Consider the following 13,490-nt stretch of genomic DNA (forward strand, 5'->3'; position numbering starts at 1 on the left):
TCTGTTGAGGTTACTCTTTGATGCCCAGAGCAAACTTTATATACAAGCCAGAATTATTTTGTTGATGCAGTGGAAATCTTTAATGACATTTCTTTTATTGCCTAGGCCTAATTTTCATGAATTAATAATGTGTATAATATAAAATAATTTCTATTTGATCAACTTACATAACTGCTTTGTTGTTGTTTGATATTTTTCCTTTAATGAGAATAGAAACTTCAGTTCTGTGAGGATTCTACCACTACCCTGATAATCTTTACAAATTGTCTGAGTACCCTTAATGCAGGCAAACCCCAAAATTGGGCCTTAGCCTGGGAGGGTTCTTGGCTTCGTGCAGGAAAGAATTCAAGAGTGAGCTGACAGCAAAGTGAAAGCAAGGTTATTAGAGCCACAGAGTACAGAAAAATGGTTGCTCCATAGACAGAGTAGCAGCAGCAGCCCTTATGGATTTCTGGTTAGCTATATGGCTATTCCTTGATTAGTTGTGAAATAAGGGGTGGGTTATTCATGAATTTCCTGGAAAAGGGATGAGGAGTTCCTGGAACTAAGGGTTCCTTCTCCTTTTAAGCCATATAAAGCAACTTCCAGGAGTTGCCATGGCATTTGTAAATTGTGATGGTGCTGGTGGGAATTGCTTTTAGCATGATAATACATTGTAATTAGTGTATAATGAACAATGAGGGCAACTAGAGGTCGTTTTAGTCACCATCTTGGTTCTAGCATTCTGTTTTGCTCAGATCCTGTTTGTTTGGTGGGGCCTCGTGACCAGTGCTTGGAAAATAATTCGTGCCGATCTACTACCTTACCTTGTCCAGTTTTCTCTTATCTTTGTCTTGCCTTGCTAGTCAAATCCCTCTTTAGTGCTCTTGGTCTTTATTTTTTTCTCTCCTGATTCTTTTGTGAATAGAGAAGCAATTAAAGGAACAAAATGCTTTTTTACTTGTTTAGATATATTGGGCACTTCTTGGCAGCACTGCTCATAAAGCCCTTAGTTAACAGAGTCCACTCTGAAAGAGGTAAATTTTTTGAGGAGTTTAGATATTAAAAAGTCTGAAAGAATTGGGTTCCTCAGATGACTAGTCATAATCATAATGGAAAAAGTGATAATTAAATCTGGAACTTAGGGTCCTCAGCAAACTGACTATATTGACCAGTAATTTTGGCACCATGTAGATACAGCATACTTTCGGTAGTCCTTTATGGCAATTTTACTTTTTACTTAACTCTGTTCTTCAATTACTATCCCAAATTGTACAGTTTTGTGCTAAAAATCAAATGAATACCATTTTGTAATGATATACCAGTCTCTGATAATTCAAGAGCCTAGCAGATTATTTATATGATTTAAATTTCTGATCTAAGAAAGAAAAATGTTTTATAAGTTCCTGAGGCTGGGCATGGTGGCTTATGCCTGTAATCTCAGCTCTTTGGGAGGCCGAGGCAGGCAGATCACTTGAGGCCAGGAGTTTGAGACCTGCCTGGCCAACATGGTGAAACCCCATCTCTACTAAAAATACAAAAATTAGCTTGACATGGTGGTGCATGCCTGTAGTCCTAGCTACTTGGGAGGCTGAGGCACGAGAATCACTTGAACATGGGAGGTGGTACTTGCATTTAGCTGAGATCACCCCACTGCACTCCAGCCTAGGTGACAGAGGTGATTCCATCTCAAAAAAAAAAAAAAAAATTAAAAGTTCCTTTGTTTCTTGTGTACTTATTGTGCACATTGCAGTCAGATTAAATATACCTTTTGTCACAAGATTACAATCTTGTAAATATAACCAGTTTTTTAATTTTTAAAAAGTAACAGGGTATGAAACTTCATATTGGGTTGATTTTTATTGAAATACACTGTGATTCAGCCTTATTTTTAGACATTTCCTGCCCCCAGACGAGCCAGGTCTGTGCTGTGATGCTGGCTTTATTTCTTTTAATTTTAATGTACATTCAATGAAATGCACTCTTTTTAGTATACAGTTCCATAATTTTTAACACGTGTATATTCACATAATTACCACCACAGTCAGGATACAGACAAGTGCTATCACCCCAAAAATCTCCCTTGTGTTACCTCTTTTTAGTCATACCCTATCCAGACCTCTAGCTGCTGGGAAACATTGATTTGTCCTCTATCACTATAGTTTTCTCATTTTGAGTATGCCATATAAATGGAATCATGTAGTATATAACCTTTTGAGCTGATTTCTCACACTCAGCATGATGTCTTGGTCATTCATCCATGTTACTGGATATACCAGTTTGTTTCTTTTCATTGTCAAGTAGTATTCCATGGTATGGATATAACAGAGTTTGTCCATTCACCCATTCAACAACATTGGGTTCTTTCCACTGTTTAGTGATTATAGATTATAACTAGAGCTTCTTTAAACATTCAGACACAGGTTTTTGTGTGAACCTGAGTTTCCATACCTCTAGAATAAACACTTAAGAGTGGAATGCTAAGTCATACTAAACACATGTTCAACTCAATAAGAAACTGCCAAGCTGTTTTCCAGAGTGGTTCTCTTTGTATTCCCACCAGCAGTGTATGGAAGAGTTCCTATTGCTTTGCTTCTTTGTCAACACTAGGTATTGTCAGGTGAATGGTGGTATCTTGTGGTTTTAATTTACATTTCTCTTAAGGCCTGAGATATTAAGCAGCTTTGTGTGTATTTAGTTTACATTTGTGGTTCTTCCTTTTGTGAAGTGTCTGTTTAAGCATTTTGTCCATTTTTTAATTGGGCTGTTTGTTTTTCCTCTCAACTTTAGTGAATTCTTTATATATTCTGATATGAAACCTTTATCAGATACATGATTTGCAGATATATTCTCCCAGTCTGTAGCTTGTTTTTTAATCCCCTTAATAGTATTTTATGTAGAACAAATGTTTTTAATTTTGATGAATTTCAGTTTATTATTTTTTTCCTTTATGGATTATGCTTTTGTTGTCATGTCTAATAACTATTTGCCTAACTAAAGTTCATTAAGATTTTCTCTTTTGTTTTCTTCTAAATGTTTTATATATTTTTCTCTTTTACATTTAGATCTGTGCCATGTTTTTTAAAAAATAAGTATGTACTGAACTAAAGTGCTGCATTTTGAATTCCTGTATGAGGTTTAGGTAGAAATTAAATTTTTTTCCAATTGTTCCAACACCAAGGCTATCCTTTCCCCATTCAGTTTGCTTTGTATCCTATTACTGCTGTAACAGATTATCGCAAACATAGTAGCTGAAAACACTGCAAATTTATTATGTTACATTTCTGGAGGTCAGAAATCCAAAATTAGGTTTCACTGGATCGAAATAAAGATATTTGGCATGGTTGTGCTCCCTCCAGAAACTCTTGAGGAAAATCTATTTCCTTGCCTTTTCCTGCTTCTAGAGTTCACCTACATTCCTTGGCTCAGGGCCTCTTACTCCATCTTCAGCATCAACAGCATGTTCAGTCTCTCTCTGACTCTGACCCTTTTGCTTCCCTTCGTCTTATCTTCTCTCAACTTTGACTCTCCTGCCTCTCTCTTATAAGTACTCCTGTAATTAGATTTGGCCCACCCACATAATCAAAGATAAAGAACAGAATCATGTTCTTCAGCTTAATCACATCTGCAAAGTTCATTTTGCTATGTAAGGTATCATCTTTATAGGTTCTGGAAATTGGTACATGAGTATCTTTGGGGAGCCATTATTCTTTCTACCATAATGATTATATATGGGATGTTTTTCTGGAATCTATTCTGTTTCATTGATGTTTGTGTTTCTGCATTCACCAGTACCACACTATTTTTATATTTGAGATATATATATATATATCTCTCATATATATATAAAATATATGTATATATTTTTTAGTTTTATAGTAAGTTTTAAAGCCAGGTAGGATGATTCTTCCAACTTTCTTCCCTTCTTTTCAAATTTGTTTTTTGCTATTCCAGTTTTTTTTGACTCTGCATATAAATTTTAGAATAAACTTTTCTATAGCTATTAAAGCTCTTCTATCAAAGAAGCCTGATGATATTTTAAATGAAATTTTATTTAAAATGTAGACCAATTTAGGTAGAATTGACCTCCTTACTAGGTTGTGTCTTCCATTGGATGAATGTAGTATGTTTCTCCATTTATTTAGCTTTTATTTGATTTATTTCATCAGCATTGATAGCTTTCAGCATACAGACCTGACACATGTTTGATTATCCCAGTGGTTCCCACCCAGGGGTGATTTTGACCCCAAGAGGACATTACACAATGTCTAGAGACATTTTTATAGGTCACAACTAGAGGGGGTGGGGTATGCTACTGGCATGTATTGGATAGAGGTTAAGGACACTGTGAAACATCGTACAATGCACAGAATAGCTCTTCCCGCAAGAAAGAATTATGGAACCCAAACTGTCAGTAGTGCTGTAGGTTGAGACCTTGAGTTAGATTTATACTTAAGAATTTTTTTTATTTGATGAGGACAATGTGAGTAATTTTCTTTTTTAAATTTTGGTTTCTAACTGTTCATTGCTAATATGTTGATATATTAGTAATTATTGATTTTTGTTGATCATTGTAATATATTGATAATAATATTGGTATCATTTATATATTTGGATTTCAGTCTACCATTTTATTATTTGTTTTCTGATAAATTTATTTTGTTACTTGGTTTTACCTTTACTGTCACCTTTTATGTTATTTGAACAGATTTTACTATTCCATTTTATCTACTATGTGTTTTAGTTTATCTCTTTATATAATTTTGTAGTGGTTACTCTAGAAATTATAGTATGCATAAGTAACTTTTCACAGTCTGCTTAGAGTCAGTATTTTACTACTTCAAATGAAATGTAAAAACTTACTATTCTGTAAGTTCCCTTACCTTCCCCCTTTATATTTACCATTGTTTCATATATCTTTAATACTGTAAACCCCATCAGTCAGTGATCTTTTTTCTTACTCTGTGGAATCTTTCTGGACAAATGTAAATTTTGCTTTTAACTATCAAACATATTTTTAAAGAACTTAAGAATAGGTTATTATATTTACACATATATTTGCCATTTCCATTGCTCTTCCTTCATTCCTGATATTCCAGGTTTCCTTCTGCTTTCATTTCTTGTTTTATGAAGAATTTTCTGTAGCAATTCTTTTAAAGCAGGCCTTCTGGTAACTAATTCTCTTAGTGCTCCTTAATCTGAAAATGTCTTGATATTCCCTTCATTCACAAAGATTAATTTTGCCCAGTGTACCGTACTAGGTTGACAGTTCTTTTCTTTCACCACTTGAAAAATGTTGTCCCACTTACTGCTGGCCTCTGTGGAAATCTGCTGTCTTAATATTGTTTTTCCCTTTTACATAACATATTTTTATCTAGCTGATTTTAAGATATTTTTCTCTGTCTTTAGCTTTCATAAGTTTAATTATGATGTGTCTTGGTGTGAATTTCTTTGGGTTTATCCACATTTGAGTTGCTCAGCTTCTTGAAATTATAGGTTTATGTCTTTTGCCAAATTTGGGAAATTTTCAGCCATTATTTCGTTGGTACTTTTTTGTGCCCCACACTCTTCTGCTATCCTTCTGGGATTCAATAAAGGATGGTAAGTGTTTTGTTACAGCTCCATAGGTCCCTGAGACTCGGTTTTGGCTTTTTTTTTTTCTTTAGTCTATTTTCTCCCTGTTGTTAAGCTTAGGTAGCATCCCAACATCTGCTGTGTATTTTAATGATATTGTTGACTACTAGAACATCTGCTTGGTTGCTAAGACTCTTGTATACCTTACCTTGAAATCTTGATTGGTAAGACTTACATAGCTTCTATCAGTTGTAGCTAAACTTAACAAAGATGGATGGCATAATAATGGAACATTAAGAAGAGCTGTGATTTCAGTGTTTTTGTTAAGCCTGATAGAATTGTTTTCACATATTATTAATGTGCATCAATTTAGTTTCTTCAGAAAAACTTTGGCAGTCTGACGAACTTCCTGTTCCTAAGTAACGGTTAATGTTTTTCATACTATAATTGCAGAAAATGTAGAATGTGAATGATTAAACATTTGCCTTGACTATATGAAAGCATTGTACTCCTAATTATTGTTCTATCTTCAGGTTCATTAATACTTGCCTCTGTCTTCTCCATTTTGCCATGGAGCCCATCCATTGAGTTTTTATATCTTAGTTATTATATTTTTCAGTTCTGTATTTTTTATTTGGTTCTTTATATCCTTTATTTCCTGAGACTTCTATTTTTTCACTTATTTCAAGCATGTTCATAAATATTCCTTGAAGCACTTTTATGATGGCTACTCTGAAATCTTTCAGATAGTTGTAATGTTTGTGTCATCCTGATGTTAGTGTCTATTGATTGTATTGTCTTAATCAAATTGATATCTTATTGCTTCTTGATATGATTTTTTAAATCGAAACCTGGACATGTAGAGTATTATTAGACTCTGAATCTTATGTATATCTTCTGTTTAGCAGGCCTCCTGTGACACCACTTCACTGGAGCAGGGGTGCTGCCTCATTACTGTGGGTGGAGATGAGAATCTGGGTTCCTACTTGGGCCTCTATTGACTCTTGGCAGAAGGGATTTCTCATTGCTGCTGAATGGAGTGAGAAGTTAGACTCCTGAGTAGAATAAAAGGCAGTAGACTGGGCAAAAATATTTGCAAACCACATATCCAACAAAGGCCTTATACTTAGAATATATAAAGAACCCTTAAAACTCAACAGCAGAAAAGCAAACAATCCAATTATAAAATGCACAAAAGGCATGAACAGATATTTCACCAAAGAGAAGATATAGATTGCAAATAAGCACATTAAAAAGTGTTCAACATCAATGAGGTAACAATATGCACCTATTGGAACAATTTTGAAATTTAAAAAAAAATGATAATACCAAATGTTTGTGAGGATGCAGAAGAACCGAGTCACTCATACTTTGTTGGTTATTATAAAATGATACAGCAGGCCAGGTGTGGTGGCTCACACCCATAATCCCAGCACTTTGGGTGGCCAAGGCAGGCAGATCACTTGAGCCCAGGAGTTTGAGACCAGCCTGGGCCAACGTGGTGAAACCCCGTCTCTACCGAAAATACAAAAATTAGCTAGGTGTGGTGGCGTGCACTTGTAGTCCCAGCTACTCAGGAGGCAAAGGCAGGAGAATTGCTTGAACTCGGGAGGTGGAGGTTGCACTGAGATGAGATCATGCCACTGCACTCCATACTGGGCAACAGAGTGAGACTCTGTCTCAGAAATGTAAAATAGAATGATACAGCAACTCTAGAAAGAGTGTGGCAGTTTCTTAGTAAGGTCAGCATGGAGATGCCATATGACTTAGCAATTGGACTCTTGGGTCTTTTCCCAGATGAATGGAAACTTATATCCACCTGTGAGAGAATGTTGATAACATCTTTACTCATGGTAGCCTTAAGCTAGAAACAATCAAAATGTCCTTCGGGGTGACTGGTTGAATAAATTCTTGTACATCCATGGAATAATCCTTAGTAATAGCAAATGATGAGCTATTGATATATGCAACAGTCTTGATAAACTTTGAGCACATTGTGCTGAATAAAACAAAAGCTGATCTTAAAAGGTTATATACTATATGATTCCATTTCTAGAATATTCTCAAGATGAGTAAACTGTAGATATCAAGAGCAAATTAGTGGTTGCCAGGGTAAAGGGACTGGGGTGAGGCAGGTAGAACGGGGGTGAATACAAAGTGGTGGCATAATGGATTTCTCTTGTGGTGATGGAATAGTTTTGTATCTTGATTGTGGTGCTGGTTACAGATCTGAATGTGCGATAAAATTGCATAGAACCACACAAACAGACACATACATACTACACACACATACACATGAATACAGGCTAAAAGATGGTAAAAACTGAATGAGGTCTCTAGTCCAGTAGTTAACAGTAGTGTGCTGATGTTAACCTTCTGGTTTTGATATTGAACTACAGCAAAATACAATGTCATTAGGAGATGCTGGGTGAAGGGTACCTGGGTCTCTCTGTACTACGTACTACTCTTGCAGCTTTCTATGAGTCTAATTATTTCAAAATAAAAAAGTGTTTTTTTTTTTTAAGAAGATTCTCATTTGCCTGGAATGGTTTAAATCTATTTCTGCTAAAGGCAGCATACTGGAGAAAACCACTGTTTGCTACTCCCACCTCCAAAATATCACAAGTCATATAAAACTTACACTATATATTAATAAAAACATCTACATGTAATATCCTTCTTATTTCTTTGGTGTATTTCTTTCCTTTTTAACATATATGGCATATTTCTTACCTTTTTAAAATTACTTTTATGGGAAAACTGACAGTATTCAGTTGTTATTAGAGGTAGTGCCATGTTTTTTGCATGTGCTAACTGCCCTTTTTCTGCCACTAACAACACAGTGCAGATGACACTCACATGTCCTGAACACTTACAAGGATGTTCTCTAGTTTGACCAAATCCAAAAACATTTCCAAGGAAGTAAAATTGCACAACTTTATCGGTGATACATTAGTTTTAGGCATCATTCACTACAGCTTTGGAAAAGGTATAATGGGCTGTGAGTTATGAGAATTGCATGCTAGCTGTGACTATCACTTTTTCTCCTACTGAGGAAAGTGTATTGGATTGCAGGTGAGGGAATGTATCCTTAAATGGAAAACTTGGAATCTGCTCAAATTTATTTAAATTACTTTTGATATACTTCACAACTATAGCTGGTTTAAACAGTGCCTTTGAGAGCATCCATTTTAGGGTGCAAAAGAAGTGAAATATATTGTCCCTGCCTTATAAGCTGCTATGGTATACTGGAAACAATTCTAACTTCAAGTGTCAGACCTGGATTTTAATCTTAGCTCTGCTGCTTACCAGATGAGTCATTAAACCTCATGGAACCTGAGTTTCCTCAACTATAGCGATAAAATCTATTTTGTAAAATTGTTATTCCTTTCATCCCTCACATTTGTGAAAGGTACCTACCTATGATTCATCTAGCTGTTGTTCAGTAAATGTTAGTTTTGTCACAAAAGGTTTGTACATTATTTGGGTGATAGATACACTAAAAGCCCAGACCTCACCACTACGCAATATATCCATGTAACAGAACTGCACTTGTACCCCTTAAATTTATACAAAAAAGATGGAAATATATCCATGCATATATACATACAAAATGAATCAGAAATATATCATAAAAGTGATAAATATTGTGGTATAAACTATAACAAAAAGATAGAAAATGGAGAGTGCCAAATTGGCTGCATATTTCAGAGAAGGCATTATGATAGAAATGGTATAAAAATTGGGCTTTGAAGGGTGATGAGGTAGATAGGGGAGAGGAGACCATTTCAAGAAGAAGCAAGACCTGTAATCTCAGCACTTCGGGAGGCCGGGAGGCCGAGGCAGGTGGATCACGAGGTCAGGAGTTTGAGACCAGCCTGACCAACATGGTGAAACCCCGTCTCTACTAAAAATACAAAAATTAGCTGGGCATGGTGGTGCATGCCTATAATCTCAGCTACTCAGGAGGCTGAGGCAGGAGAATCGCTTGAACCCAGGAGGTGGAGGTCGCAGTGAGCCGAGATTTCACCACTGCACTCCAGCCTGGACGACAGAGCGAGATCTCAAAAAAAAAAAAAAAAAAAAAAAAAAAAAGAAGAAGAAGAAGCAAGAAACCTGAGGTTATATGGCTACAAGGGAATCAGAATTGAGAAATTTATACTGTTTGAGACCTGCCCTATTTTCTATTAGATTTTGGAAGTCAGAAAGCTTAATGTTTAAGTAGTTTATTTCATAATGTTATATTCTTAAAAGCATCCCAACATGTGCTGTGTATTTTAATGATATTGTTGAATGCTAGAATGCCTGCTTGGTTGGTAAGACTCTTGTATACCTTACCTTGGAATCTTGGTAAGACTTACATAGCTTCTATCAGTTATACCTAAGCTTTGAAAGATAGATGGCATAATAATGGAGCATTAACAAGATCTGGAATTTCAGTGTTTTTATTATTAAGGCTTATAGAATTGTTTTCACATGTTATTAATGTATATCTCTTCAAAGAAACTTTGGGAATCTGACAAACTTTCTGTTCCTAAATGATGGTTGATGTTTTAGATACTATAACTGCAGAAAATATAGAATGTGAATGATGAAACATTTGCCTTGAATATATGAAAACATCATACTCCTAATTTTCTTTTTAAGTTTTATTTTGATGTATTCTCATGGAGAAATAGGTGCATTATTGAAAGCTTAGTTTTGATAATAATTGGGCTTTGTTTTATATGGTATTGGAGCAAAGAAGTTTTCTGTAGGACAAATGGATTTATCAGTGTTTTTTTCCAGTGGTGAATCAGCCACATATACTTGTAATTCATCTGCTTTTGTGATCCGGTTTGCTGTGTAATTTAGTTTACCATTATTTTGGTGACCAAATTATTTTTAAAATATTTATTGAATGCCTGCGGTATAAGAGCATTATATTCAGCATGGGTGGGACAAAAAGTAAAATGGCACAGACCCTCAACGATCCAGTAGGAAAGGGAAATATATACACAAATAACTACAGTGTAAGACGGTTTGCCATAGTGTCATGAGCTTTGTAGGATTTTAGATAATGGAGACAGCATTTTTCAGTGGCAGACCTGGGATGATTTCATGGAAGCAGAAGCATTTGACTAATTCACATAGCTTATAAATGAATATTAACATGGCAGTGTGAAGTATGAAGCCTGAAATGACAGCTCTCCCAATGTCAAAGATACTGTCTTTATGAATGGGGAAAATCACTCTAATACCAGTAAGTGGTAAATATGTAAACATTATCATAAGTACTAATTTAAGGTAAATATTTGTCCTTTTATAAATAAGTATTTTATATATAATGGGTGATTGATGTTTTTATGTTTTTAGGCCATGAATATTGTGGTTCCCTTCATGTTTAAATATGCTGTAGACAGCCTCAACCAGATGTCGGGAAACATGCTGAACCTGAGTGATGCACCAAATACAGTTGCAACCATGGCAACAGCAGTTCTGATTGGCTGTATGTGTGATTCTTTAATCTGTCTACAGGTGTTGACTTTCTTCAAGGAGGTTTCATCGTATTTGAGCAGATGACCTTTTCAGTACAAACACAGCTTAGCATTTTGGATGTTTGTTGTTTTATGTGAGATGTTTTGTATGTGTTTTTAAAAACTGTTCTGTATGATACACTTTCAAAAAATTCCATGATGACATTAGGATTTTTACAAGTTCTAGAAAACAATAGTATGAAATACGACATTAAATTCATAACAACCACTTCTAGGAGTTAGGCTTTTTGTAACATCCATTTCCACAAAGGTCAATTATTTTCTTGCTGGCATTGTTAGCTATTAAATAGGAAATAGCTAAATAACAATATATATGTACATAAATGCTTTATTAAAATGTATTCATTAGTAATAACACAAATCTACAATTTGAAAAGAACAGAATATAAATGCTGTGTGTCCCATGCATTAGAAAGGACACTATGAGATTTGGGAGACATTAGTAAGGGTATGCCTTTAGTCAAGGCACTTGATTTTTCAGGATCTCAATTTTATCACTTGTTATTTAGGAAGATTAAATTAGATAAAAATCCTCAACAGATATGCACATTTATCCACAATAATGCCATGTGGGCTATTATTTAAGTATTTTATTTGGAAAAAAATATTTTAACATTTGAAACCTAGAGGAAATAACACTGAAGGGATTCATAGTGTTAGAAAAGTTAATACTCATTAGGCTAGATTATTTCTAGGTTTCTTTTATTGTAAATATTCCGTGATATATTCATTCACTGAATTATTCATTGTACAAACATTTTCTGCACGCTTGTCATTTCTATACTCCTTTGATTATAATATTGTTACATCCTGTTTTTTCTTTTGAATGTATTGTTAGATGGTGTATCAAGAGCCGGAGCTGCTTTTTTTAACGAAGTTCGAAATGCAGTATTTGGCAAGGTAGCCCAAAATTCAATCCGAAGAATAGCCAAAAATGTCTTTCTCCATCTTCACAACCTGGATCTGGGTTTTCACCTGAGCAGACAGACGGGAGCTTTATCTAAGGCTATTGACAGAGGAACAAGGGGTATCAGTTTTGTCCTGAGTGCTTTGGTATTTAATCTTCTTCCCATCATGTTTGAAGTGATGCTTGTCAGTGGTGTTTTGGTAAGTTAAACATTTTTTCATAACAAGCTTTTATCTTAAATTCATATTAGTAGCAATTGAATATTTGAAGCTATTGTACTGTTGCATGCCTATGGGTTTGAAAGCAAAATTCTGTGATGCCAGAAACATTATGCAGTTTAATTATTTTACCGCACGCTTCAATGGACTGCTCAAATTCTTTATCATGTTGTTATTGTAAATAACTATTCAGTTCTACACATAGATTAGTCATCAACTAGTACTTACAAGGTTTTTTTTAAGCAGGGATTTTTATGTATCGCATTGGACTGATATGCTCAGAATATCTAGGTTTCTCATCACCATTCATAACATTTTAGGCAATTTCACCTTTTATTTTTTTTTTCTCTGTTTCAACTTTTAGGTTCAGGGGGTACCTGTGCAAGTTTGTTACATGGGTAAATTATGTGTCACTGGGGTTTGGTGTACAAATGATTTCATCACCAGGTAGTGAGCATAGTACCTAAAAGGTAGTTTTTTGACCCTCACCCATCTGCCACCCTCCACCCTCAATAGGCCCCAGTGTCTATTCCCCTCGTTGTGTCCATGTGTACCCCACTTATAAGTGAGAATGTGGTATTTGGTTTTCTGTTCCTGAGTTAATTCGATTAGGATAATGGTCTCCAGATGCATCCATGTTGCTGCAAAGGACATGATTTTGTTTTTTATGGCTGCATAGTATTCCATGGTGTACATGGGCCACATTTTCTTTATTTAGTCCACCATTGATTGCCATCCATGTCTTTGCTGTTGTGAATAGTGCTGCAGTGAACATATGCATTTATATGTCTTTATGGCAGAATAATTTATGTTCTTTTGAATATATGTTCCCAGTAATGGGATTGCTGATCAAATGATAATTCTGTTTTAAGTTCTTTGAGAAATGTCCAAACTGCTTCCCATAATGGCTGAACTAATTTCCATTCCTACCAGCAGCGTATAAGTGTTCCCTTTTCTCCATAACCTTGACAACATCTGTTATTTTTTGACTTTTTAATAATAGCCATTCTGACTCATCTGAGATGATATCTCATTGTGGTTTTGATTTGCATTTCTCTAATGATTAGCAATTTCACCTTTTATAGTTAAAAATATATGTATGTATTTTTTATTCCTCTTTAGGCTTATTGTACTATCTTCCTATTAGTATTTGATGGTACTGTTGATGTAGCAAGTGCAGTTTGACTTTCTACCCTTGTTGCCTAAAGTAGATTTTCTAAAGTATTTGATTTTTCACCCATCGTTCACATACATAACTTCCCACCACCATATTTT

At 35.0% G+C, this 13,490-nt stretch overlaps 1 protein-coding gene across 4 annotated transcripts in view; it reads left to right on the top strand.

The window, feature by feature from the left end:
• ABCB7 (ATP binding cassette subfamily B member 7) overlaps positions 1–13,490 on the top strand; it is a 115,567-nt gene that overhangs the window by 80,201 nt on the left and 21,876 nt on the right. For all 4 annotated transcript variants that reach the window (XM_037989514.2, XM_073013563.1, XM_037989513.2 and 1 more), the window contains exons 5-6: positions 10,909–11,041; positions 11,929–12,197. In XM_037989514.2, coding sequence (XP_037845442.2) covers positions 10,909–11,041; positions 11,929–12,197 — 402 coding nt within the window. The remainder of the gene's footprint in view (positions 1–10,908; positions 11,042–11,928; positions 12,198–13,490) is intronic.

This window comes from Chlorocebus sabaeus, chromosome X (genome assembly GCF_047675955.1).
Source record: "Chlorocebus sabaeus isolate Y175 chromosome X, mChlSab1.0.hap1, whole genome shotgun sequence".
NCBI classification, from domain to species: Eukaryota; Metazoa; Chordata; class Mammalia; order Primates; family Cercopithecidae; genus Chlorocebus; species Chlorocebus sabaeus.